Source organism: Emys orbicularis, chromosome 2 (genome assembly GCF_028017835.1).
Source record: "Emys orbicularis isolate rEmyOrb1 chromosome 2, rEmyOrb1.hap1, whole genome shotgun sequence".
Lineage (NCBI taxonomy): Eukaryota > Metazoa > Chordata > Testudines > Emydidae > Emys > Emys orbicularis.
In genome coordinates this window covers 129,383,566-129,409,251 of record NC_088684.1, presented here as the reverse complement: position 1 = coordinate 129,409,251, position 25,686 = coordinate 129,383,566, and the positions used below count along the sequence as shown (strand labels likewise).

At 46.4% G+C, this 25,686-nt stretch overlaps 1 protein-coding gene across 2 annotated transcripts; it reads right to left on the bottom strand.

The window, feature by feature from the left end:
- On the bottom strand, positions 1–22,083 carry PLAT (plasminogen activator, tissue type). 2 transcript variants are annotated; one of them, XM_065397681.1, is made up of 14 exons: positions 21,970–22,083; positions 14,048–14,147; positions 13,003–13,042; positions 12,432–12,563; positions 9,751–9,864; positions 9,176–9,350; positions 7,728–7,819; positions 7,285–7,456; positions 6,821–6,906; positions 6,240–6,435; positions 5,041–5,177; positions 4,825–4,965; positions 2,901–3,046; positions 1–1,185 (listed from the first exon to the last, which is right to left on the bottom strand). In XM_065397681.1, exons 2-14 carry the CDS (start codon positions 14,108–14,110, stop codon positions 1,027–1,029), a joined length of 1,653 nt encoding a protein of 550 aa, XP_065253753.1. In that variant the 5' UTR covers positions 14,111–14,147; positions 21,970–22,083; the 3' UTR covers positions 1–1,026. The 2 variants fall into 2 exon arrangements, with proteins under 2 accessions (XP_065253753.1, XP_065253754.1); XM_065397682.1 differs by lacking the exon at positions 21,970–22,083 and adding an exon at positions 15,566–15,727.
- Between the last annotated feature and the right edge of the window lie 3,603 nt (positions 22,084–25,686).

The following is a 25,686-nucleotide window of genomic DNA, read 5'->3' as shown; positions in this document are numbered from 1 at the left end:
TTCAGAAGACCAATATAGTTTAATATTCCTAGAGAAAAGCCTAGGCTTGCCAGAAAGTCAGTATAGTGGTAGGAATTATACTGTCATACAAAAAAAACAAAACCGACAAATACAGGAAAGTTTAAATATCTGCATAGTATAAAAATAAACTTTAAAAATGCTGCAGGAGATAAGTGTCACATTAGAAGACTGTTCTGAGCAAGTGGATGGACTCACAATATGTTTGTGCCTATGAGTGAACTGACATCAGGCAAAGTGCTCACTTATTCTAGGAATCCCACTGCATGGAACCAGGGTGGTGGTAGAACATGCTCTCATCCTATGCTTTTCAGTGTGTGTTCACCTTCGGCTGTTTCACCTGAGATCACAAAACTTGGTTTCTCTCTTTGCATCCTAAGCTATGATCTCCTTTCACTGTGTCTGCCCCTCTCTCGATTTTCAAGGGCACCTTGGGGAGGTGGGGCTAGTGCCAAATAATCTCAGTATTTTTATTTTAAGAAAATATGGAGGTGGGAGTGGATTTAAGCAACAGCCCATACCCTGAGGTGGGGGTGGAAATGGGACATGGTCCAAGCTCTACAGCGCAGCTACAGTCATGTTTCTCTATACATACTTTGGAGTATAGTGCAAGTGTCATAACCTTACCCTCTAAAAGAGAGAGAGAGAAGATGGCTTCCAGAGTTTAGACTTGTGCCCTTTTTGCCTTCTGTATACTCTCACTACTGCTGTGGGATGCATAGACTCTGCTGTTAGTCCTCGTGGGGGTAGAACTTACTTTTCATTGTGCCTATATGACCTGGTGCACAAACAAACAAACAAAACCCATGACTTCTAATAATCTCTAAAGAGAGAGAAAGTACCTAAAAAGTGTATGCCCCGCCCTCCACTCTGCTGCACACCTGCACCCTACAGGTGAGTGATCATAGGGCATCTGTAAACAGCAGCTCCTGTCAGTATCCTTAGTACCTCCTGTAAGGGAGGGATGGGGGCATGACTGCAAGGCCTTGAGTGGTTCATTTTCCTCCTTCAGGGTTTCATGTTGTCCTGAATCCAGTCAAGGTAACGAGTCACATTTGTATAGATGCCTGGTGTGCCTTTCCGTCCACAGCCTATTCCCCAGCTGATGATCCCAATCAGATGCATACGATTATCCTTCATACAGACCAGAGGCCCTCCGGAGTCACCCTACAAGGAGAAAGCAGGTTAGTAAGAGGTTCATTCGCTTTCTTTACTTGCTGACTGGATGCTAAGCCTTCCCATATTAGATTCCCCATAGGTACTTCCTCTGCACTGCCAAGCTTAGGCTTTGCATAGGGCCTGATCTTCAAAGGTGCCATGCTTCAAGTACAGTCGGTGAAAGCCCCTCTGAAAAAGTAGGATCTGTGTTTACTAGGATAGCATCCTACACCCCTTCTGCTATACCAAGGGAAAAAGTGAGATCCTAAAACACTTCCCAGCATCATCCCTTTAAAAATCAGAGTCTGAAACTCACATGAGGAATCTTTAAAGTACAATAATCCTAGAAGAATCTTGGTCGGGGCCCAACCCCCCGCAACTGTGTAAACTGGTGACACTGTATAATGCTGTCATAACTATAAAGGGAAGGGTAACAGCTCTCCTGTGTACAGTACTAAAATCCCTCCTAGCCAGAGACTCCAAATCCTTTTACCTGTAAAGGGTTAAGAAGCTCGGGTAACCTGGCTGACACCTGACCCCAAGGACCAATAAGGGGACAAGATACTTTCAAATCTTGGGGGGGGGGAAAGGCTTTTGTGTGTGTCCTTTGTTTAAGGGGTTGTTCGCTCTTGGGACTGAGAGGGACCAGACATCAATCCAGGTTCTCCCCATCTTTCTAAACAAGTCTCTCTTATTTCAAAATTGTAAGTAAAAGCCAGGCAAGGCGTCTTAGATTTACTTTGTTTTTCTCAACTTGTAAATGTACCTTTTACTAGAGTGCTTATCTTTGTTTGCTATACTTTGAACCTAAGACAGAGGGGGTTCCTCTAAGCTCTTTAAGTTTGATTACCCTGTAAAGTTATTTTCCATACTGATTTTACAGAGATGATTTTTACCTTTTTCTTTAATTAAAAGCCTTCTTTTTAAGAACCTGATTGATTTCTCCTTGTTTTAAGATCCAAAGGGGGTTTGGATCTGTATTCACCAGGAGTTGGTGAAAGGAAGGAGGGGGGAAGGGTCAATTTCTCCTTGTTTAAGATCCAAGGAGTTTGGATCTGTATTCACCAGGGAATTGGTGAAAGGTTTCTCAAGGCTTCCCAGGGAGGGAATTCTTGAGATGGTGGCAGCGGACCAGAGCTAAGCTGGTAGATAAGCTTAGAAGTTTTCATGCAGGCCCCTACATTTGTACCCTAAAGTTCAAAGTGGGGATACAGCCTTGACAAATGCTGTGGTATGTAGAGAACATACTCATTAGGGAATCACGGATGCTGATATGTGGGGCTTTGTTTCAGGAACTTTAACTATTTGTGCCCCCCAATTCTGATGCTACTCCCCTCTTTGCCTGTTAGTCCATTCCCATTTCTGTTGGGCAGTGCCCTATCCTATCACAGACCCCCCCTGATGAACACCTCATGTTCTGTTTCTGTAAAGGAAAGTTACAGGAAACCCTGCACCAGGTGGGGTTTCCTGCCCAGCTATTGGTAACATTTCCTGCAGTTTGGGTTTTCAATGCCCATTGTCCTAGGTTTATTTTGGTTAAATGTGGCCTCTTTTCCTAGCTGCTGCGAAGCTTTCAGCATCAGCAAGGGACAGTCTTGCTCCAGAGCCCACCATAGGCTGATGCAGCGCTGCATTTGCTCTGATTTATTGGAGCATAGTGCTTTGTTAGCAACTATTTTCTGGAGGAAACTAGAGGGAACAGGTAGGGACAGAGGTAGGTTTACCTTGCAGGCATCATCCAGTTGCCGGGTGTCCCCTGCACACAGCATGTTCTCAGTGACTGTCTTGTTCAGGTGCTGTGATGTGCAGCGACTAGCTGGAAACAGTCTGACGTGACCTTCCTTCAGCCGCTCCGAGTAGAAAGGAGAAACTGCAAGAGAAATGGATGTATTTGGTTGGAGGGGGGAAGCAGAAGTTCCTTGTAAATGGATAGGTGAAGGGATAGGAAGGGGACTCAGGAGGTACTGAGACTTAATGAGGTGGGGGGGGGCAACAGCTGGTTTCTGGCTGGAAGGAGGGTCCTGGGGGTTCACATATCTGCTCCCAGACCCATTCCAATCCCTCCAGATCCCACTCCCTGGCGCAATGGCAGCTGCTCCAGTCCCTGTGGATCCTGCTGTCACCACCCCACACACACGAGTTTATGCAGGGGCAGAGCCCACACAGTTTCTATTCCTGGAGCACTACCCCACCTGTCCCCAGATACCTCTGGGGTTTTGCAAGTCTCCTTCCCTCTCCCCATTCCAGAACTATCATCAGGGAGAGCAAAGTTTCTAAAGTAGGTACAGAAAAATCTCAACTCTTATCTACTTGAGTCACTTTTAAAATCCATCGGTTTTGTTTTGGCACTGGGAAACTGCTTCGGACCTAGGTGGGACAAGATATGGCTTCTCTCAGCTGGCTGTAGTGTCCTAAATTGCGTCGACTAAAAGCCTTCCATTTCAGCCAAAGCTTTTGTTCGGTAAAATGGTTTGTTAATTGTGTAAAGTTAGGGAGTGGGGGGGGAAAGAGGTGGGGGAGGGTATTGTGAACTCTCTGAAAGGGGTTATGGCTTTAGGGGATTTGACTTGCTCTAATGGAAACCAGATGTCCTATTTGTGTACATGCAGACTCGAGCCTATGTAACTGTGTAACTAGATAGGAATGCATTATAGCTCTACTGAACTCAGAAGGGACAAAGCTTTTGTTTTGGGAGGTTAATATCTTGGCCATTTCAAGCTTCATTGGGCTGAAACTTGGCAGAATAGTTAAATGTCAAGTGATTTTTCAGAAACATAAAACTTGATTTCAAATGAGGTTTCACCAAAGGATGATTAAGGATTAGCTTCCTTTAACACTTTGTCACTTAACCCTCTGTTTGTCTTAAAAGTACACTGATATACGCTTGGAGACATAACTACAGCACCAGGGAGAGGCCCCAGTCAGAATCTGGGCTCCACTTGCTGGATCCTGCACAAACAGTCAGCCCTTAATAAACTGCATGCCCTTCAAAGTAAGAGAAAAGATGCAAGAGTAGGGATAATAGGCAATAGGAAGGAGCCAGGAAGAAGATGGCCATAAGAAGACTTATTTTCATCAGACAGCTATTTGCATATCTAGATGGATAAACACTTTTTTTTTTTTTTTTAAAGCCAACTAGAAATAATCTAGGTTTGGTTTAGTTGGCTTCTAAACATCTGTTCTTATTGCTCTTTCTCTTGTTCCTGTTCTCTTACTCAGCATCATACAGATAGCGCCACTATATTCTAGTAAGGCACACTACCTGCAACTGTGCAATAATCCTTGACAGGAGAATTATTTCCAGCCGAATGAGAGTGAGAGAATCTTTCTACATATAAATTGAGAAGAGGAAATGCAGCGTTACGGCTGCCATGTTCCACCTAGCTCATTCGTTGTGCTGGAGTCTTGCACCTCCCAAGATACTTCCAACTGTCTGTAGGTTTCAGACAAGGGACAGTTGTAGCCCATGTGAGGGGAGCTCACTAGGGTGCTACAGGTATAACTCGGGGCAGAACTGAGGTGTACAGTCACTGTAATGCTAACTACAGTAGTAGTGATTCCAGGGGCCACTTAGTTCTTTTAAATATGAAGGTGAGGGACAAGAGCCCTGTGGAAGAATCCCTTACATAGGGTACATCATCTCCTTACATTCCTCATGCTTGCCGTAGCCAGAGATCTCACATTCCGTCCAGTCAGGTAGCCGAAGTCCTGGCTCTGGGAGGCAGACAGTGCGTACAGCGTCCGTTTCAATAGCACACTCTTCTGACCCAGACTTCAGCTGTAACAGAACTGAAAAGAAAATGCATAAGAACAGGCTTTGGCTGGTGGTGCAGTTTCTGAATGTGTGGTTAGGAAAGTTCTTACCGATATCATTGTCATAAGTTTCTGGGTCAAATTTGCTATGGAGGATGTATTTCTCCACTTGGAATTGCTGCTCGTTCTCCTCAGGGATCATTCGATAGGTCCTACCCAGTACAATCTTTAGACGGTTGACACTAAACCTGGACAATGAAAGAGCTTTGAGCGTCTCCCAGCTTCAACTCCAGAGACCCATCCTTTGAAGGTGTCAGCTGCCCAGCAGGAGCTCAACTTTCTCTCATGTAGAATTGTTACTCCTTACATACCCAGTCAGTCTGGATTTATATTCAGGGCATCCTCGTCTCCCTCATAGCACCGACTATTGCATACAGTGGAAAATCTCATCTGCTCTCCCCACCCCGTCATGTCTCAGACTGCCCCAGGTTCTATTCTCATTGCCCTGTATAACAGATTTATTCTTAGTCTCCTTGAGGTATCTTATGTCCCACAGCTTGTTCGCCTCTCAATCTCCTTTTTTGATGCTGGTCATGTTCATCTTGACCATCTCTTTACTGTAGGACTTCTGATAACACCAGATGCTTCCTTTGTATTCTCTCTCAGAAAAAAAAAAAATCAGATAATCTTTTCTTAAACTCAGTAACTAGAGTAGCGTGCAGGGTTCCAGATGGGGTCTCGATAGAGCCATGCACAGTGGGATAGGGGTCTCCATGACTGTGTAGTTAATTTTCTGTAGAAAGCAGTCACTGCAACATCCCTCCCATTCCCCAGATTTGAGCCTAGCTTAGCAGATGCAGGGTTAACTCACAGAGAATGACATTGTCAGGCAGTTGCGGAGGTTAAACCCCACTATTCCTACACTATAGTTAGTTCTTAAGTACAGTAGGCCTACCGAGAGACCACAGCCTCACCTTCCTTCACTGTGCTACTGCTACAGGAGAGTGCCTTCCTAGCTGCAGCAGTGAGAGAGGTGATGAGGGGACCTTTGTATCTATTTAAGCTGTCCTACATCCCCAAGGGTGGTGGTGGGGGGGAGGATTTTATTCCATAGCTGGGAAAGTATATAGGGAGTAAGAGGTTCTGAAGGGCACAGTTACTCGTCTCGACTCCCTCTGCATGCAGCAGCTCCCACTGTGGCTCAGTGTCTCGGTAGTCAGGGCACTGGGATCTCTTTCTGTCATTACTGCAATAGGGAGACCCAGTATCTAGTCCCTGTGTCAGAGGCGCTAACTGGATTCTTCTCTCACCTCTCCTGGAAACAATGGGCAGCTGACAGGACCCAGCAGGAGTTGATCAGGATTCCTCCACACAGGAAATGCTCCCCAGTCACTCGCCGATACCTGGCAAAAATGGCAGCCTGCCATGGGTGGGAGGTGATGTCTGCATAGAGGCCGCCTTTAATTCGGAACTGGGCCACTTTGTGCTGCCGTAGGCCACACGTGGCTGTGGATGACAAACACAGAAATAGGCTTTGTGCTGTGGCCCTTATTCTGCTCTCATGGGCTAAAAAGCCTCCATGTGCTTAGCATCTGCTGAAGCAGCACTGAACACAATGCTGTTGATGACCTGATTTCTGTTACCCCCTGGAAACCTGGCACACGGGCAGGAAAGAGAGCAAGGAAGCCCTGCCTGTGCCCCCCATTCTGCTGCCTTCCTTGCAAGTCTGGAAGAGACACCTGTGTGGAGCCACAGACTCCCCTGCTGCTCTGCCACAGCTGCAATCCAGCTCTTACTGAAAGGGGCTTGAGTGTGACAGTGACAAGAAGCATAGCAGTGGGGGTTCAAAGGAAGAGAAGACAGGGAGAGCAAGTGTGGGGATGTCTCTTACAGCAGACAGGCACGTTGCAGTATTCCCACTTTGTCTGGCCTGCCTCCAGCACGTGGCACCATGGCCTGGAGTCATTGTCAGGGTTTCTGGAACACAAAAAAGGGGCAGATGTTTCAGCTGCTCACACTCCCATTGGAACTGTAGAGAGCCCGGTGGGGGAGGGGACAATGGAGAAAAGCATTGTTTTCCAAAAACTGTCTGTATCCTTCGAGTGTAACTTAGGGACAAGACCACCTTGTGAGCTTTCACTGGAGGATACCAGAGCTGTACCTAGTAGTATCTGCAGAAAACTGCGTGCATGGAGTGACATCACATAGATAATCACTCTATGGCCAGGCTGCATGTTCCCTGCAGTACTGTGTATCCCCTATGTCCTAATTCATGTGACAGGTCAGAGCTGCACCTTAGGGAGAATGGGGCAAGGGAGGTTCCTTTTAAAAATTGTGAATTAACTCCCTACCTACCGGCAGAAATTGTGGCTCCCGAGACCCAGCTGTTGGGCATTGACCAGCCAAGCTGTGTAGAATTTGTTGGCAATGATTTTGGAGTCCCATCTCAGACAGGCGGCACCGGAGCTGGTAGTGCTGTGGCTGCCCCGGTACTCTATGCCCGTCCCAGAAAAACAGTCCTCCTTTCCTGCAACAAGAAATCTGCAGATTAACTGATTAGTACCAGGGGCTAACTGTTCCCAGCATCACCACCTCAGCTGTTTATATAGTGCATCAACTAATAATCACCACTACATCAGTAAGACTGCTGAAGTCTGTGCCTTTTCAGCCAGAAAGGTTAGAAGCTTAAATGTAGTTTAAAGTGCTCAATTCTGCAGCCTATGGAAATGTCTGTGGGCCCAGGGAACCCTTAAAAATCTAATCTCCACAGCAGGTATCCCCTCTGCCCCTGCACATACCTTTAAAGCAAGCAGGTGTGCTGCAGTATTCCCAGGTATACTGCCCCCCTTTGTAGACATGGCACCAGGGTTTGGAGTCCTCATCTGGGTTCCTGAGAGAGATGGTAACATTGTGTATATAACTCCATACCAATGCACAGTCCAGCCCTTGCAGTCTAACTGAATAACTTGAGGAATGTTGATTGTTACATGGAAGGCAGGAGTAGTGGAGTGTTGTTTGTAGCTTGCGCGTGTGTAGTGCTGAAGCAGAGAGCACTAGGGATTGGGTTATTTAAGGAGGGTTTGGAGAGGCAGGTCATGGCTAGGTAGATTGGCTTAGGAAGGGGGTTTCAGGTACAGAGGCAAGGGTGCGAGAAAGGAACAAAGGGGGTGATTAGATATGCAGCTTGAAGCAGAGTGAAATCCCCTGTGGGAGAGCCAGAATGTAGGGCCCAGGAAGGAAGTAGCTTCCTGGCCCCTTTCCACATACAGTCCCCGCTTCGTCATGGTACTGTTACAGGGAAACCCTGTCATGGGCAACCTCAGCAGATCAGGTGTGACCTTCCTTAGTTTCCCCTTCATCTACTCATGCAAAGAATGATTGTCTTTTTCAGTACCAAATTCAAACCCTTTTATTCACATGAAGTGCCGCAGTCCACAGACCCCTTATGCTAAACACAGTTCCTCCCAAAACCCCAAAGCAAAACAAGGTTACAGCAGCTCTTCAGTCACATGCCAAGGTCACCATTCCCAGGTCACCCACCCGAGAACCATTAGGCACTCTGTTCCAGTTCATTGTGAGCCTGCTTCGGGACCCGTCTCCCGGCCACCACCCTGAGAATTCCAAGACCCACTTCTCTCCCATCAGTGTTCTCCAGTAACCCCACGTCAGGTCACCCATGAGAGGGCCTCCCCACAGTGTTATACGCCCTCACATTTCATCACCAGTGAGTCCTACCCCTGCTCCTGTGGACCATCCGCAGCCTCTTGCTTCTGAGCCCAGCTTACACTGACTAAGCTGGTTCTTCTCATTCCTAGGGGTTTCCTCACAAAACTTCCTGCAACTTGGCAGGGTTCCCAAGCAATAGCTAGTCTTCCCAACAGCTTACCTCAGCACTTATTGCTGGCAACTCACAATTACTGCTCTGCTTCATCTCTTCTCCTCAGGCAACTCTGCTTCTCCATCTGTCTCCCTTCTATTCTCAGGCAACTCTCACCTGCCCCTTTATAGGCCTAGATGCCTTCTCTTAAACCCAGTTGGGAGGCATCTAACTAGTCAGAGCTGCACTGGACCCTGCTTCCTCTTAAAGGGGCCAGTCACCCTGTGCTAGGTCCCCTACACTGCATACAGTCTTCCTCCACCCCATGCTATACATAGCACTGTGATCCTCCCCCCTGCACATACACACAGCACCACACATTGTATACCCCCATCACTACAATGGCAGCGCCTTTCCCCTGCCTCTCACCTGCAGTAGTTGTGATTGCCAAGTCCCAGTTGAGCAGCATCTGCTCTCCGCCCATTGTACTTTTTCTGAGCCAAGGCACTGATATTCCAGTTTAAGCACTCGCTCCCACTCTCCGTCACGCTCCACGTCCCCCTGTATGTTACTCCCAAGTCTTTGTAACATGTGACTTTGGTATCTAAGCAACAGGGAAGCAAAATGGTAGCTTCAAACTGGTCCCACATGGTCTCTGCTTCCCTCCCGTGAGCTTCTGAGAGCTGCTCCCTTATGGAGAGACCCTAGGTACCACAGTCACTAGCCCAGCGTAAATGCCTCAACAGTCCAGACCCCACGTGTAGCAGAGGGTCTTCAGCCCCGAGGCTAGAAAGTATTTATCTATGGTCAGGCCGCAGCACAGGTATCCTTCCCCCAGATGCAGCCTAAGATCCCCTGTAATATTGTCTCTGAAAGAGACAGCATAGCTCAGGGCCTGTTACATTGCAGCAACCTCTGGGTAGCTCTTCCCACAGCTCTGGGTAGCCAAACCCTTCCCCATTCCCCCAGCCATATGTAGCTGTACTCACTGCACATGCACTCACCTATCTCACAGTGCTTCCCAGAGAAGCCTTGACGGCACTGGCAGATGAAGTGCAGAGGGGAGTATAATGCCTGCTTGCACTGACCCCCATTGTAGCATTTCTTGTCAGCACATCCTGTCAAGCAAACACAAGCCAGGAAACCTCATCAGATTTCACATCCTCAGGCAGTCATGAATAGCTCCCCATCTGAGAAACTGGTATGGCCCAAAAATTAAATGAATACTTTGCTTTAGTTTTAAATAAGGATGATAATATGGAACATGTGAATACATGCAGTACACCTGTTGGAAATGAGTGTCTAGAAATGAAAATTACCACATCTGAGGTGGAAGGAAAACTTAAAGATGTTAATGTGCTCAAATGGGGGGGGGGGGGGAACGGACGGACCAGGTAATTTTCATCCCAGAATATGGAAAGAACTGACATGAGACTGCTAGTCGGGTAGCAAGGATTTTGAATAAATCTTTTTCTTTGGGGATAGTATCATATGATTGCGAATACTTAACATCATGCCTATATTTAAGAAGGGGGGGGGGGAGTGATTGGGTAATTACAGACCTGTTAGTCTGATCTCAGTAGTATGCAAGGCTTTAGAACAAATTGTGAAGGAAAGAATAATTAAATTCATGGATGTAATGGTAAAAGCGATGTAATGCAACATGGGTTTACCAAAGGTAGGTTGTGCCCGACTAACCTGATTTCCTTCTTTGAGAAAATAACTGATTTTTTTAAACAAGGGAAGTGCAGTAAATTTAATATACCTGGACTTCAGTAAATCATTTGACATGGTACTGCATGGGAAACTGTTAGTTAAAGCAGGGAAGATGGGGATCAGTACAAGCATTGTAAGGTGGATAAGGAACTGGCTAAAGGGGAGAAGGCAGTGGGTTGTGCTGAAAGGTGAGTTATCAGACTGGAGGAAGTTACCAGATGAGTTCTCCAGATGAGACCAATGAGGGATTGGTCTTGAGACTAATCTTATTCAATATTATTATTAATGACCTTGGCACAAAACTTGGGCATGTGCTAATGAAATTTGCTGATGATATAGAGTTGGGAGGCATCTTGAGGAGGATTGGAATATTATACAGGAAGATCTGGATGATCTCGAAGACTGGAGTGACAGAAATGGGATGAAATTCAACCGTACAAAGTACAAGGGTCTAATAAGATTTTCTACTACAAGTTGGGAGCTCATCATTTGGAGGCGACAGATGAGGAGTGAGACCCGGCTGTGGGGGTCCCTCACAGGATGACTATGATCTACCAGTGTGATGCAGCTGTGAAAAAGGCAAATTCAATCCTAGGATGTATCAGACAAGTCATTTCCAGTAGAGATAGAGAAGAACTAATGTCATTGTACAAGATATCCTTGTAAGACCTCATTTGGAATACTGGGTACAATGCTGGTCACCCATGATGCAGAGAAGAGCTACTAGGATGATCGGGGAACAGAGGGCCTGTCTTAGGAAAGGAGATGTGAAGGACTTGGCTTGCTTAGTCTAGCAAAAAGAAGGCTGAGAGGGGCTCGGATTACTCTGTATAAAAACATCAAAAAGGGGGTAATTACCAGGGAGGATGAAGAGCTATTTAAACTAAAGGACAATGTGGGGGCACAAACAAATGGATATAAACTGGCCATGAACAAATTCAGGCTGGAAAAAAGACTGTTCCCAGTAGGAGTTATCGGGGCAAACAACTTAGTTTTAATTGAGGGTTGGACAAATTTATGAGTGATGGTATGATGGGGTTGCTTGTGATGGTAGGGGCAAGACTCAGCAGTCCTAGGGTTCATTTCCAGTTTGTCTTATGTTCCTAAAAGCTCAAGCTTCTGGGTTTCAGCTGGCAACTGGCAGGGGTCAAAGGGACTCCCCCTTCCTCTGAAGCATCAGGCCTGGCCACAGCTAGAAAAGGGACATTGGGCAGAGTGATTCAGGGCTCTGAGGTGGCACCTCTGTATCTGGTGCTTGACTGGCTGGTTCCTGCTCACATGATTAGGGTATCACTGACCCCATATGTGGGGCTGGGAAGGAATTTTCCCCCAAGTCAGTTTGGCAGAAAGCTTGGGTTTTTTCGCTTTCCTCTGTGGGCCCGGGTCACTTGCCAGGATTATTTGGGTGTATCTCAATCATTTCTCTGCCACTGCAGGGGCCTGACATTGGTGAACTTTTATCCCTCCTATTCTCTCCCTGTGGCACAAGTAGTGTATTCTCTTGTGGGCTGTATAATTTTTGCTCTAACTGCGGGTGCTGGGTGGTGGTGCTAGTCTGTGATAAATAGGAGGTCAGACTAGATGATCTGTTGATCCCTTTTTGGCCAATCATCTGTGACCTCTCCTGTCAGCCTCCTTACTGCCCCTTTCTCTCTGGCATGTTGGCAGACATATATCTTGTTTCCTGCCGCTGGTCCAGCTTGTACTCACCTCCACCCCTTTCCTCCATCTTCCCCACTCACCTTGGCACATGCTTTGGCTCTTATCTCCACTTACCCCTCTGGCCTAGTCTGCACTCTTACTCCTGCTTCAATGAGTAGGCACATCCTAGTGCATCCATGCAAATCCCAGATTATATGTGCACAATCATCATTCCCTCGAGAGCAGAATTCCCCTTTCTGTCTAACAGGGCTGAATGCTGGAAATGCAGATGTCCCCTTTCCCTTCCCAGCTCCTGCTTCATACTCACTTCTGACAGGCACGCTGTGGCAACTACTCCAGCCGTTCTCACACACACAATATTCTACTCTGGCTCCTGCGAGTCGTAGCCAGGTCTCTCTCTGCTGGTAAATCTGTCTGGATGAACGGTCAGTGCAAGTGGCTGCAATTGGAGACAGGAAACCCTCCTTAGGAAAAGGCAAATGGGGCTGTCTGACCATAGAGGCTCTGCTCCGCTCCCTTCCCTGGACAGCAGAATGGTCCCCTCTGTTAACAGAGCTCTCTTCCCTGTCCAGGCCAGAGCTGCTTTGTCCCTCTCCCTGCTGTGCTGTTGGATGTAGAATTCTGTTGTCCACCAGCTTCTTTTTGTGTGTGTAGGAGAGGGGAAAGATCTTCCTTGTCTTTTGAATTGTGTAAGATATTACAGCATGCTGGGTATGTTATCTATATCTTCCATGGTCAAATCTCTGTCAGTACAGCCTATGAGAATGGGCATAGTTGGAGCATGAGCCTGGCCCTGGTTTCACTTCCTCAGCACCAGCCTGCTTTGCCTTGCACATCTGCTTAGCCCAAGTTAAATGGGTTTCCTCTCCCCTCCTTACCTTTAGATCTGGCTCCCCGTTTGAGGCGCACAAGGAACTCCTGCAAGCAGAGAAAGAGGAAGCCTGAGTGGCTGCTGTCTTAGAGATTCAATTACCAAGTGCTCCCAAAATCTGGACTCCTTTCCCAGGCCCTGCACACCTGGAGAGCTCTGAGACCCACTCCCACCCTCCCCAATGTGGCATTCCTGGTATTGGGGGGAGTGCCTTAGACACACCTATAATAGTCCAGGATAGCAGGGACCAAGCACAAATTGGCTCAAGTTCCTGGGGTTGCGCATTAAGGATCCTTCCAGTTGCACACAATTTACATGTGCTAACCACCATGCACTATTTCTGTGTAAATGCCAGACATGAGAATTTAGGCAACAGCCCTTCCCCAGGCCCAGAGGTAGAGGGAAAATCAAGTGGAGCCATTCAGGTATATGAAATAGAAATACTTTCACAAAGAACATCTCTTTAATCTGGTCCCAAGTAACACAAAGCAGCACAAATGACTGAAGGGCGGAGGGGCTTGCTAATGAGGAAAGATTAAGAACTAAGAAAGTTAGAATTCGTCTGGATCTACAGTTTGGAGGCCACACAATGTCTGAGGCTAGGGGATATGGGAACCCTCTGCATAAATTCAAAGGGTCAAGTATAATTGAGGATGATAGGATGGTGTAAGTAAGACTGATGTGGGGAAATCAAGCAAAGGCTGACCATGATGGAGCCTTTTCTAACAGTCAGGGGTATCTGGCTGTGGACAGTCACCCAAATAGAGTGACGGAAGGTGCATTGCTTGATACAATTAAAAACTGCCCTAGATAATTCACTGCAGGGAATGATCGCAGCCTGGACCCGGGGCTGAACTTTGGGACCCTCTTATGGCTTTTCTGTCTCTGACTTCTATAACTGTGTAACTCTGCCCCTTCTCCTGACCAGCAGAGACCAATGGAGGCTCCGGCAAGAAGAGATGAGAGTGCTGCCAGGCCAGGGCTAGGGCGCCAAGGGGTGCCAGGACCCTCCAGGGATCTCCCAGAGTGGCACTGGCATGTTGGCCTCTTACCTGGCACTGCAGAGTGGTGATTGCTGCCATCAGCAGGTAGAGACACAGGAGTTTCCCTTCCATCCTCCTGTTTTCCAGTGTTTCCTTCAAATCTCAGAATCTTAAAAAAAAAAAAAAAAAAAAAAAAAAAAAAAGAGGTGAGCAAGGAGCCTCCAGTGTGAGCAGAGGTTGATATTGTCAAAGCAAACAACAAGGGCTTTTACCCACACAGCTCCCAGTGATTTCCAAAGGGAAGGAGGCTTGCAGGGAGTGGCTAAATCCCTGAGTTGGCTTTGCAATTTGAGAGCCTAGGAGCCTTGGTGTAACTTGGAAGGGCCCCTGACAGTCTGGAACCAGACCCACCTCCCACTGCTTAAAGTGGCAGGGGGAGGAGGGAGGGGTTGCAGACCTGGGAGCGGGGAAAAGAATAAAATAAAAGTTGAGCTGCGTCATTGAAGGCTGCACTTCATTGTTACCAAAGTTGCTGCTCCCAGGTTATGATAGACCCCCTACTTTTTTCAGACCACTTTAAGCACTGCCACCTCCCATAGGTAAGTGGCAGAAACCAAGTTCTTAGGCTCTGGCACTAAGCAGTGCCTGTCTGGCTCTACTTGGGATGGCATTGGCAAGAGACAAGTCCAGTTCTCTTCTCTGCAGGCTGTGGGATTCCAAGGGTGCTGAGTGGCAGCCGAGAACTCTAGACTCGCACAAAAGAAATTGTGACTCCCAGATTTGTCTAATAAAACAGACTACAGTGTCTCAAGAGGTTCCAAAACAAGGTGTCTGAAAGAGTAACAGTGTCTAGGTTGGGCTGTCAGCTCTCGGGGGCCCAAGAGACACCCGTGCTGAGCAAGAACTTGCTGGTTCCAGTCTAGGTCACAAGTCTGTGTGAGAGGGTTTGCAGATGGAATTAGTAAATTTTTTGCATAGAATCAGAAGTCTGACCACTCCCATCCTTACCCCCCTACACACACATGCTGTCACTCAAAGGATAATGCTGCCTGCTGATGGATTGGTTAGTACTGGGTGAGGGAAAGGCTGAAGGGCCAACGGGGTGTCTGATAGGGGTGTGGACAGCAGTAATCAATTTAAAGCACTAGATCTGTTTTTCAGTATTTTAACCTCCACTACCTGTATGGTCTGGACTTTATTTCCACTATTATCCTGCCCCTCTTGCAGGCAGTTGAAAGTAGGTTAGTTGGCTGGGATGCTAGCTTGTGGTCTGGCACTCCATCTCACTTATCCAAGCATGCATTTCTTTCCTTGACTCACTTCCCTGTAGTCATAACAGTCTCTCATTCCCTTTAATCTACCTCAGCAGCTGTCACTTCAGACAAAGTTCTATTCCAGCCCTTATGAGAAATCTTTACATCTTCTGTCCCCCACAACAGTAACCTTGGGAAACAATCTGTTCCTGCACAGTTCATTAGCTCATCTGATGTGAGTGAGAAGAAGAATGGACTTAGACCTCTGCCTGCATCCATCTCTTCCAATGAATACATTACTTTCCTTCTCTCCTTCCCCTGTCCTCTTTCTTACCTGGCTGCTTGGAGCTGCCCAGATCACGACTGATTACAGTGGGACAATCCAGGCTCTGAGGAGTTCAGTAGTCTTGTGTGTTCCCTGCCCCTTTACCGAGCAGCATTTTCAGCCTCCTTTGGTGACGGACTTAATGGCAGCAACATGAGCTCTGATCGCTGTAGCTCAACTCTGCCATCTCATTATCTCCAGTATCCCCTCCCCCAGTCTGTTCACAAACAAAGGCAAGAGACAGGCAGTTTTCTTCACTATAGCAGTAGAGAATTACTTCGTGGTTTGGGGAAGTTGCTGGAGAGAGGAGAGAGCCCCATTGAGCACCTTGCGGAAAGCTTTTATCATACAACTTCAGTCCTGAGCAGATTAAAGCATTTTTATCTATAAAATTCTCCAGTCCAGACTGATAACATCCATTACTGCCCCTGCATAGAGCCAGGCACAGTTTTTATCCTAGCACAAGTAGAACACCCTGGAATAAGGGGCGTAGGCATTGAGGGGCTCTTTGAGGAGGTCTGTTCCCCACAGGGGCAGTGCAGCTTTGCTCTGGTCTCATAGCACTACTTTCATCTCTGTGACTATTCCCTGCAAAGGCTTCCTTTTTCTTAAGTTAGCTCAGTGACCTCATAGCAATAATAAAAGATTAGGGAAAGGAGGGTATATAAGCAATCTCCTGCAAATCCTGACCTTGAGAGCATGAGCTTAACAACTGCAGGGGGAAGTTCATCATCTTTTTCAGAAATGTTACTGAATTCAAGAACTTGTAATAAACCTGACTGTCCAACCAGGAGTCACACTGGGATAATAAAGGGGCTCTATACTAATGTTAAGGGCATGTGGTACAGCAGAGGTTAGGTTACTGAGGAAGGTAGATTAGAATTAGTATACAGTTCATAGGGACTCCACTCTGGGAGCAAAATAGCACTAAAGGGCACTCCAACACTTTGTTTTTCCACATTTTTGAGCCACAGATGTTAAGGTCCTTCTGATCTTGCATAACACAGGCCAGCAAATTCACCAATTTTTTCCTGGATCAAGCCTATAATTAAGTATCGGATATCTGGTTCCAGGTATCATATTTGCCTGGATTAGATGGTAAATTCCTAGGTACAGGGACATTCAGTAAAGTGCCCTATACTTGCACAGCTCCCTTCAAGTAAGTTATTTTCAACTAAAATCATACTGGGGACATTTTTTTTCAATTGAATAAGGTAGGATACACTGCCAGAGTGGGGAGACTTCTCATGAGATTGCTAGTGACGGCCCTCTGTACCCAGCATGTGAGATTTCAGAACCCCCAGTGTTACTGGTGCTGCTGTCAGAAACTAATGATTTTTGTTTTTGTCCAACTGTCATGTAAATAGATTCTCATTACATTGTGACAAGAGCATCATAAAATTAAGGGATTTTGCTTCTGTCTTCCTCCAAGAGTGTACTTGACTGCTCTAGATAGCAGGAAATAGGAGGAGTAGCAAGAGGATTTTGTTTCCGTATCTTTTATCAATTTCTAAATTCTAGGATTATTCTGCAGTCACAAATATTTCTGCCATATCATTCATCTGCTCTCTCACCTTTTCTCATTTTTCCATCTCCTCTGTTTGTCTACATCAGGCGTCCTTGAGTGAGCAGAAAACTGGCCCAAGTATTTGAAAGAACTGATATTTCATAACTCTGGAGTTCAGTCTCTGCTATTTAAATAAAGCCAGTAAGAGCAGCTGGAAAATGGCTGGCAGGCTGCAGATTAGTCAGTCATCAAGTCAGGAACAAAAGCAGAGAGAGAGAAAATGAAAAGAAGTCTTGTTTTAAGAAATGGGGTTTGACTGACGGAAAAGCGAAAGACCCAAGTGAACTATTCCAGGCCCTGAATCAGAGGGAGCAGTGGTAACAGCAGAATGTAGGCTGCCATGTCTCATGATAGATCTGTAACAAGTGGAGGATTCAAGAGGGCATGTGAGAGGGTTACAGGCACTTTTAAAAAATCTCCAGATGTCAAACCTGGAGAAACAGTTTTGAGGATGCACATATATTTCCACATTTCAGTGGTAAAGTCCCTGATGTTCACAGAATCTCCCAAGAAAGACTCTCAGGGCCCTGGCTTTACAAAATTCATTTTACAAATGGGTCCCTGCTGTAGAGCAGGCCTTTTTTTTTTTTTTTTAAGTGCAGAAACATTTTCCAAACAGGCAATGATTCTCAGGAATATGGACATGAATCTGACATAAGCCTCTGAAGTCCCCAGGAGTGCTGTAGCAAACTAGCATCTCCGTCTTTGTTACCCTAAAGTCACAAGACTGTTGATCAAATCGAGTGCCAATTTATTACGCAGAAGTCCTCAGGCTGCTGCCTGAAATCAGAGCTATGCTAGGACTTCTTTGAATTCTTGCAGATGCTGCAGTATAACCATAACTTGATGTAAATTGCAACAGAGGGTCCTGTGGCACCTTTAAGACTAACAGAAGTATTGGGAGCATAAGCTTTCGTGGGTAAGAACCTCACTTCTTCAGATGCAAGTTGCATCTGAAGAAGTGAGGTTCTTACCCACGAAAGCTTATGCTCCCAATACTTCTGTTAGTCTTAAAGGTGCCACAGGACCCTCTGTTGCTTTTTACAGATTCAGACTAACACGGCTACCCCTCTGATACTTGATGTAAATTAGCACCATAGGACCAATGTCACTCTTGCCAGTAAGAGGGAGGCTGCAATTCCTCCTCTTAAAGCAGCACATGAGAATGGAGGTTCTTAAACCTCATTAAGGGAAGTGAGACTTTATTCATCTGAAAGGAAGAATCTCTAACCTAATCCTCCAGCAAGTATCTGTCTGTGGAAGAGTGTCTGCTGAGCCATTTCTTCTGAGGAAATTTAGGATTCCCTGGAAATAAGCCAGTTGTGGCAAAGTCCGAATTTCCTGCAGTAGAACAAAGTATTGGAGCTAACCTGGGTAGTCACCTAGCAGGAGTCCGGCTATGTGGAATCAGGTGGAACCGGAGCTTGGATAGGAAAAAGAAGGAATCAGAGATGTTTTTATATCCTGAAAGGTTTTGTATTAAAATCTTGGAGACTGGTATGAGAGGAGAATCTTCCATTTAAAAAGCACCAGAGCTATTTAAAGGAAGAATTAAATATAAAACAAATTCTGTCCCAATTACACTTAGCTTGTTAGTCAGTTTTTAATGTAGTCTACTGTACACTCTAGCAGTGCTGACCTGCAGCTCATATCCTTTAATTTTCTTTGTACCAGATAGTGCTTCCTGTATCTCATGGATGTCATCTGATTCCTTTGTTCCAATAACCCTTGCTATTCCTTTCAGCCAGCACCTCTCCAATTCACAGAAATGAGAGCATAATCCCCTATCTGTAGCTGTAGGGCAGTTCTGATGTCCAGTGTGCTTGGAAGGCTGGTAACTGATGTTTGCCCGATGTATGTTGTTAGTCTTATCCCTGGCCTCAGCTGTGCCTTACCCAATCAATCAGAGTGTTCTTAATGATAAGCCCTATCTAGGAAAGCACATGGATTTCCGAAAATATGAGAATGTTTACATGGATAGAAGCAGAGACCTTCTAGCAATAATCTTTTTCGCCTAGCTGCCTCTGGCCTAGTTATGCCTGTTGCTTCGGCCCCTGTGACCAGCAAATAGATTCCAAGGCCAGAAGGGGCCATTGTGATCATCTAGTCTCACCTCCTTATATAAAGCAGGCTATAGAACTCCTCCAAAATAATTCCTAGAGAAAATCTTTTAGAAAAACATCCACTTGTGATTTAAAAATTGCCAGTGATGGAGAATCCACCATGACCCTTGGTAAATTAATCCAGTGATAAGATAGAAAGGGCTGGATTTACTGTGCTGACACTTTCATTCTGTATAAAATACATTAAAGGTAATCCAGGTCATACTATACTTTAATTGATGCTGTCACTTTAAATTTACTCTCTGGCTCGATTCTTATGGAACTCTAAACGGATTAGAATCTGCTTGATTTGTGCAGACCTGGCACATTTAGGTAAATGGGCAAATGTTTTGTTTTGAATGAACTAGTTTCTTGTCTGAAGTTAAGGGTACATCTTCACTACCCGCTGTATCGGTGGGTAGCAATCGATTTATCCGGGATCGATATATCGCGTCTCGTTAAGACGCAATATATCGATCCCCGAACGCGCTCACCGTCGACTCCACCAGAGCGAGCGGCGGTAGCGCAGTTGACGGGGGAGCCGCGGCCGTCAATCCCGCGCTGCGTGGACCCCAGGTAATTTGATCCAAGATACGCAACTATTAGCGTAGCTGAAGTCGAAGTATCTTGGATCGATTTCCCCCCCCCCCCAGTGTAGACCAGCCCTAAGTAGAGAAACAAAGAGGAGGGAGGGGAAAATAGGATGGGGGGAGATGAAAGAGGAGGTTGGCTACGATAGGGTGTTTTAAAAATGTTTGGATTGAGGTTTTAAGGAATGTATTAAGTGGTGTGAAGCCGAGAGAGGGTGTGCACTCCAGGATCTCCAGGACCTGCTGTGCTCAGTCTGCACAAACACCTACGGAGACAGACCCTTTCCTAAAGCATTTACAGTCTGACTAGAGCAAACACCCCCAGGCTGCCTTTTGTAGAGATCAATTAGGAGTCAGTGCAGAGGTTAATGGGCTGCACTTTTAGGGATGTCTACACTGCATCTGGAAGCAAGCCTCCCAGCCTGGACCCACAGACTTGTGGTAACAGGTTCATGCTGGCATTCTAAAAATAGCTGTGTAGACAGTGCTTTGATGCTGCAGCTCAGGCTCTCAAGCTACCTTCTTCTCCCCACCACCAGGCTTCAGATTCCAAGCTCCAACCTGAACCGTAGTGTCTACACAGCTATTTTTAATGGGCTAGCATGAGTCTGTGGATCCAGACTGGGCGGCTCACTCCCTCCCAGATACAGTATAGTGCAGACATGCCCTTAGTGCAGCACCATACCAAGTGCAAACCTCTGCATAACACCAAGTGAGCTGGGTAGCATGTAACTAGTCTATCTGCCTCATGATGCTTTGCCACCCCCCAGAACCACATACCTGGATCCTGGTGCACCTGCTTGATGATATCATGATAACCTTGTGCTAAACAAAGCCGGGGAGCAGTTCTGGAGTTAGGGCACCTAATGCACATGTTGTGTTAGTAGCACAAAACTCATTACCAATCTGGAATCAACACAGCGAAAGGATGCTGCATTCTACAGACACAGCTACATCTCTGCAGATGCCTCAGAAACAAGAATACTTTGAACTTCACATGTTCAGCGTTAATGATTTAAGCATCACAACTCTCCTCAGCAATAGGTAAATAAATGTTACTCCCAATTTAAAGGTGGGGAAAGCAAGACCCATGGAGGTGAAGTGACTCACCCAAGGTCACATCGACAGTCTGAGGCAGAATAGAGATTAAAAGTCAGGAGTCCTGACTCCCAGTTCCATGCTCTTCTCATTAGAACCCATTGCCTTGACTCTGGATTTGGAATCAGTAGCTGTTTGCCATTTGTGCTGATACTTCTCTAAGCTGATTTAGCTGATCAGAGGGGCATAAAGTCCGGGCCTCACTGCCCCTCCTGTCTGCAGGGAGAAAGCGCCTTAGTGCCTTTCTCCCCTTTACTGCCTGCTGAGAGGAGTTGTAGTGCCCCAATCCTGTACTGAGCATTGTGGTGCCTAGTTTCTTACTATTTCTTCCTGTCTGCCACCTCCATAGCCAGGGCATTTATATTTATATCCTATCCCTTCAGTGTCTCTGAAATACACCATTCCCTTGACACCTGTGAAGTCTGATTTACCCTTGGGAATTGTTCTGAAAATTTGCTGTAGCTCTGGTTGTGTTTGGGAAGAGGAAGAAGCCTAGAGAGCCCATGGAGGCCCCTCTGTCATCCCTGCTTAGACGGGAATCCTGAAGAGAAATGTGCAGTCTGACCTCAGCCCCTCTCATGAATAGGACAAATGATAATGTCACAGCTGGCACTCTCGGTCTTTTGTTGCTTTTGGAAGATTTGTTATATCTGTTCTTTTTATTTATATTATTATTTTCTTTTTCTTTTTCTTCCTTTTTATGTACACTATTCTTTTCTTTTTCTCTGTGCAGGGGGCTCCTACCCAAGTGCAGTTCAGTGCCAGAGGCTGTCAGTCCTTTAGCTGCTCCACTTTTCCCTGACTTGGGGTAGCAAGGCTTTCCTGAGAGAACTGGAAAGCACCATCTGTCCCCAACTTCATAATTCTCCCCAAAGGCTGAAAAGAAACAGCTAAGTTAAATTCCACATTCTAAAGCACTGTACATCATGCTAATTAATTAAGAAGTAATCATTAATATCAGAAGTGTGACCTTATTTACCCCTGCTCTGATTGCAACACTAAGCCATAGGGGGGAAGGGAAAGACTCTGCACAGACAGGTGCAGAATAACACATACCTTCACTTCTCTTCTGTATTCTGCTGATGGTTTCCTTTCAGTGCAGCCTGGATGTGCTTTGAATATGTCTAAGCTCTGATCTCTCTAAATAGCTCCAGTGTCCTTCTTAAAATGCCAGTCAAGGGGGTGGAGACTTTACAGGGGGGTGGGTGGGACTTTTTCACCCAGGGGAAAAGATACACAGTGGTAGGCTGTGGCGATGAGGTCAGGATGGGCTGGGTTAGTTTTTTCCAAAGATGAGGGGGAGGAAGTGCCTGATGAAGTCAGCAGAACACATCCTGGCTCTCATCCAATCAGTATTATTCATGGTCCTGATCAGAAAGCAGTTAGTGACTCCACAGCGTCTCTTTTTGGTACATTCCCTTTTCTCTTGACTCCTTTTGAGAGCCAGGAACAGATCAGATAAGTGCCACTTATAAAGAGAACCTTCATCATGGTTCCAGGAATGGGGGGGAGAAAATCACCCACACAATGCCCCAAGATATACAAAAGTTCATTATTTCCTTGGGCTATCAGCTTAACTGGTGCTGTACAAACTATAGAGAAAGACCATGTCCCTCCTCCAGGGAGCTTTCCACACTAAACAAGCAGATAGATTATGCAGTTCAGGCACGTAATGCACCAGGCGTCCGTCTCTGAATGGTGCCTATTCACATCACTTGAAAAAGAGACACCGATCTGTGAGTGGAACAAAACCTGCCCTGGCAGCCGTAGAGAGCACAGAGCAGTGTACGGGGGAGAGGATGGGGCAGGAAAGGGTGTGAGGGAGATAACTGGAAGAAGGGGGAGAGTAGACGAGGGCCTCAACAAAATCCCCGAGTCCAAACACAGTGAGATATTGGACAATTTGAATCTAGGTTTGAATTTTGCAGTCTGAGGCCCTGTGCTGGGATAATGTGCTCCTAGCACCGGAGATAAGAGCCTCCATGCACCCAGTCTACCTCTCCACTAGTGGATGCTACACTCTCTCAAATGGCCACTTTTCTCTAAAGGTTAGGCCGTTGCTCCTTGGGGCAGGGACTGTGTCTTACATGTTTGTGCAGGGCCACCCTTTTATGTTCTTAAAATAGAGGCTACCTGATTTTAACAACAGCAGAGGTTTGAATTCTTATTGCCCAGTTCCCTTGTTAACCACTAGGATCTTTATACACCCTGTATCTTTAACACAGAGATTCCTTAGCTTTTCTCTTTGTTCTCAAGAGATTCTTGCTGCCTCATCTGAGATCCTGGATATTCCTCAGCCTTTTAGTGTAGCCCCATATGACTGACTGTCACCAGGTCACATCATTAACACTCAGATTAAATTGTCTGGGGAGCTCATTAGGGCTCTTGGGAAAATAGACATTGGGTGGGAGGCTCAAGGCTGGAGAGCGTTTCGGGGGGAACTGGGAATAGCAATTTAAGGACCAACAAGTTAAATTATTTTTCATGATTTGAGTCCATCTAAGACTATGACTCAGATCCTTAGAACCAACAACCTAAAACCAGTAATAACCAATTAAAGCCCTTCAGAAATTCCCATAGGGACAAAGCTGATTTATCCCATTGGAGGAGGGATTGGGTGGAAGGACTAAACATGACCTCGAACCTTTCTGTCCCTAACTTCTGATTCCCTGAGGCAGATTGGATTGGGTTCGGATCATAAAGATGGAGCATTTGGCTGAAATAGCTGGAAGCAGCATGAACTACAGGCTCCTTTCCAGGAAAAGGCCACAATAGGCAACGCTGCTAAAAAGAAAGGAATTGACACTTGGTGGGTTTGCTGTCAGTGATGGGTGTGGAGGGGAAAGACTGAAGAGTTTGTAATGCTTTATGAAAACCCTGATGGACTTTTTAGAGCAGGAATGGTTGCCCTGCCAAGGCACAGATGAGTTCAGTCCTAGAGAAGCAGTCTGAGAAATTAGCTCTCTTATGAGGAATTTTATACAGTTTAAGGCCAGAAGGGGGACAATTAGGTCCTTTAGGCTTGGTCTACACTTACCCCCCAATTCGAACTAAGGTACGCAACTTGAAGTTCGAAGTACCTTAGTTCGAACTTACCTCGGTCCACACGCGGCAGGCAGGCTCCCCCGTCGACGCCGCGGTTCCCCCGTTGATGCCGCGGTACCATTTTACAGCTGTAGAAACTGAGTCATGGAGAGGTGAAGTGACTTGCCCAAGCATGTCATTCTCAAATAAAGACTCCCCATCCTGCAGCAGTGCATGCTGATGAAAGAAGACTAGGTGAAGTGGCAGCCATTACGTATGTCCCCTCACCATCTGCTGTCACCTTGTCACAAATGCTCTGGGTTTCCACCAGGTGTCTTTTCCTTGTGGCTCAAGAGAGACACTTGTTTTGCTTCCTTTTTATATGCATCAGCTGACTGCTATGAGCTCCTACCTTTAGTACTCCAGAAAGCCACTAGCTCATCTTCCCATATTGTGCTTAATGGGAAAGAAACAGCCCTGACTGCCACACACTTCTCAGGGCTGGCTTCAGCAGTATTTTCCGACAGAGTTGCTGTTAGAGCCGTTATGAGAGGAACTGGTTTTGTTGGGATGAACCTGAAGAATCTGGTGTGTTGTTGCAGTGGTGGCTGGGACTGAGGCCTTGGCTACACTGGCGCTGTACAGCGGGGCAACTTGCTGCGCTCAGGGGAGTGAAAAGCCCCCCCCCCGAGCGCAGTGAGTGCAGCGCTGTAAAGCGCCAGTGTAATCAGCGCCTGCACGCTCGCTCGCAGCGCTGCAAGCTATTCCCCTCGGAGAGGTGGAGCTCTCGCAGCGCTGGCGGCGCGACTACACTTGCACTTCACAGCGCAGCCGCGGCAGCGCTGTGAATTCTCAAGTGTAGCCAAGGCCTGAGTTTCTGGTTCTTTTGCCTAGGTATTTCCTGGTGGGAGCAGGTGGAGAAGGAGGGGGGAAGGTGGCACTGACTCATTTACTCCAAGACACAGTGAATGCATATTTCCATATCAGGACAAAGCTACTTTAGCTCAATATGTTAAAGAAACAAATTTAAATTTTTTATTAAAGTTAATGTTTGAAATCAAATTTACACAAGTTAAGAGGGAAGGTACTGTACATCTGGGGTCGGGCTTGGGTTATGGGGGATTGCGAGTATCGGTTACAAGGTTCACCAGGTACATACATATCACATAACCAGCATAGATCCAGATTGGGGTGTGGGAGTTTTTAAAGCATCAGTGGATAGGTGGGCTCGGGTACGCCACCCATGGAATGTATTAAGAGTCCAATAGTATGTTTTTAAAAGACCTATTGGAAACACAACGGCTGCTTCTGTGCAGCACATGAGGGGTGAACAGAGCCTGCAGAGACTTAAGCCAGGGAGCAGCATATCCCACAGCTGCTTGTCAGATCTAAAGGAGTGTTTTGCAAATTGGGGCCCCCTTTCCTGAAAGTTTGATTGATCCCTCTGCCAGCTTGGGTCTATAGTGAAGGTATATTCATGTTGCAACTAGAAGAGAGGTCGCTGCCCAGCAGGGGACCTTTCTGCTAACCTGAGAATGGAAAGTGGTGTGGTGAGATAAGATTGTGGCCACGCAACCAAGCTTCTTTGGGAATGATTCTCAGCGCATCCCCTGCAGGGATGCCCAAAACTTCTGTCTGAGATTAACCTGCTACAGTCCTGGTGGCTGGGCTTGAATGCTTTTGCTGCACAGCAGCAATCTGCTACTTCAGTGTTAAGGAGAGTGTCAGACACCAGCAAGTCTATGTTAA

Bases quoted from the DNA above. Each gene is read 5' to 3' on its own strand.
- PLAT (XM_065397681.1), bottom strand. From the start codon at position 14,110: ATGGAAGGGAAACTCCTGTGTCTCTACCTGCTGATGGCAGCAATCACC. The intron at 12,564-13,002 runs GTAAGGAGGGGA...CTCCAATTGCAG, and splicing joins ACGGGGAGCCAGATCTAAAG to CCACTTGCACTGACCGTTCA. The intron at 9,865-12,431 runs GTGAGTATGAAG...TTTGCTTGACAG, and splicing joins CCACAGCGTGCCTGTCAGAA to GATGTGCTGACAAGAAATGC.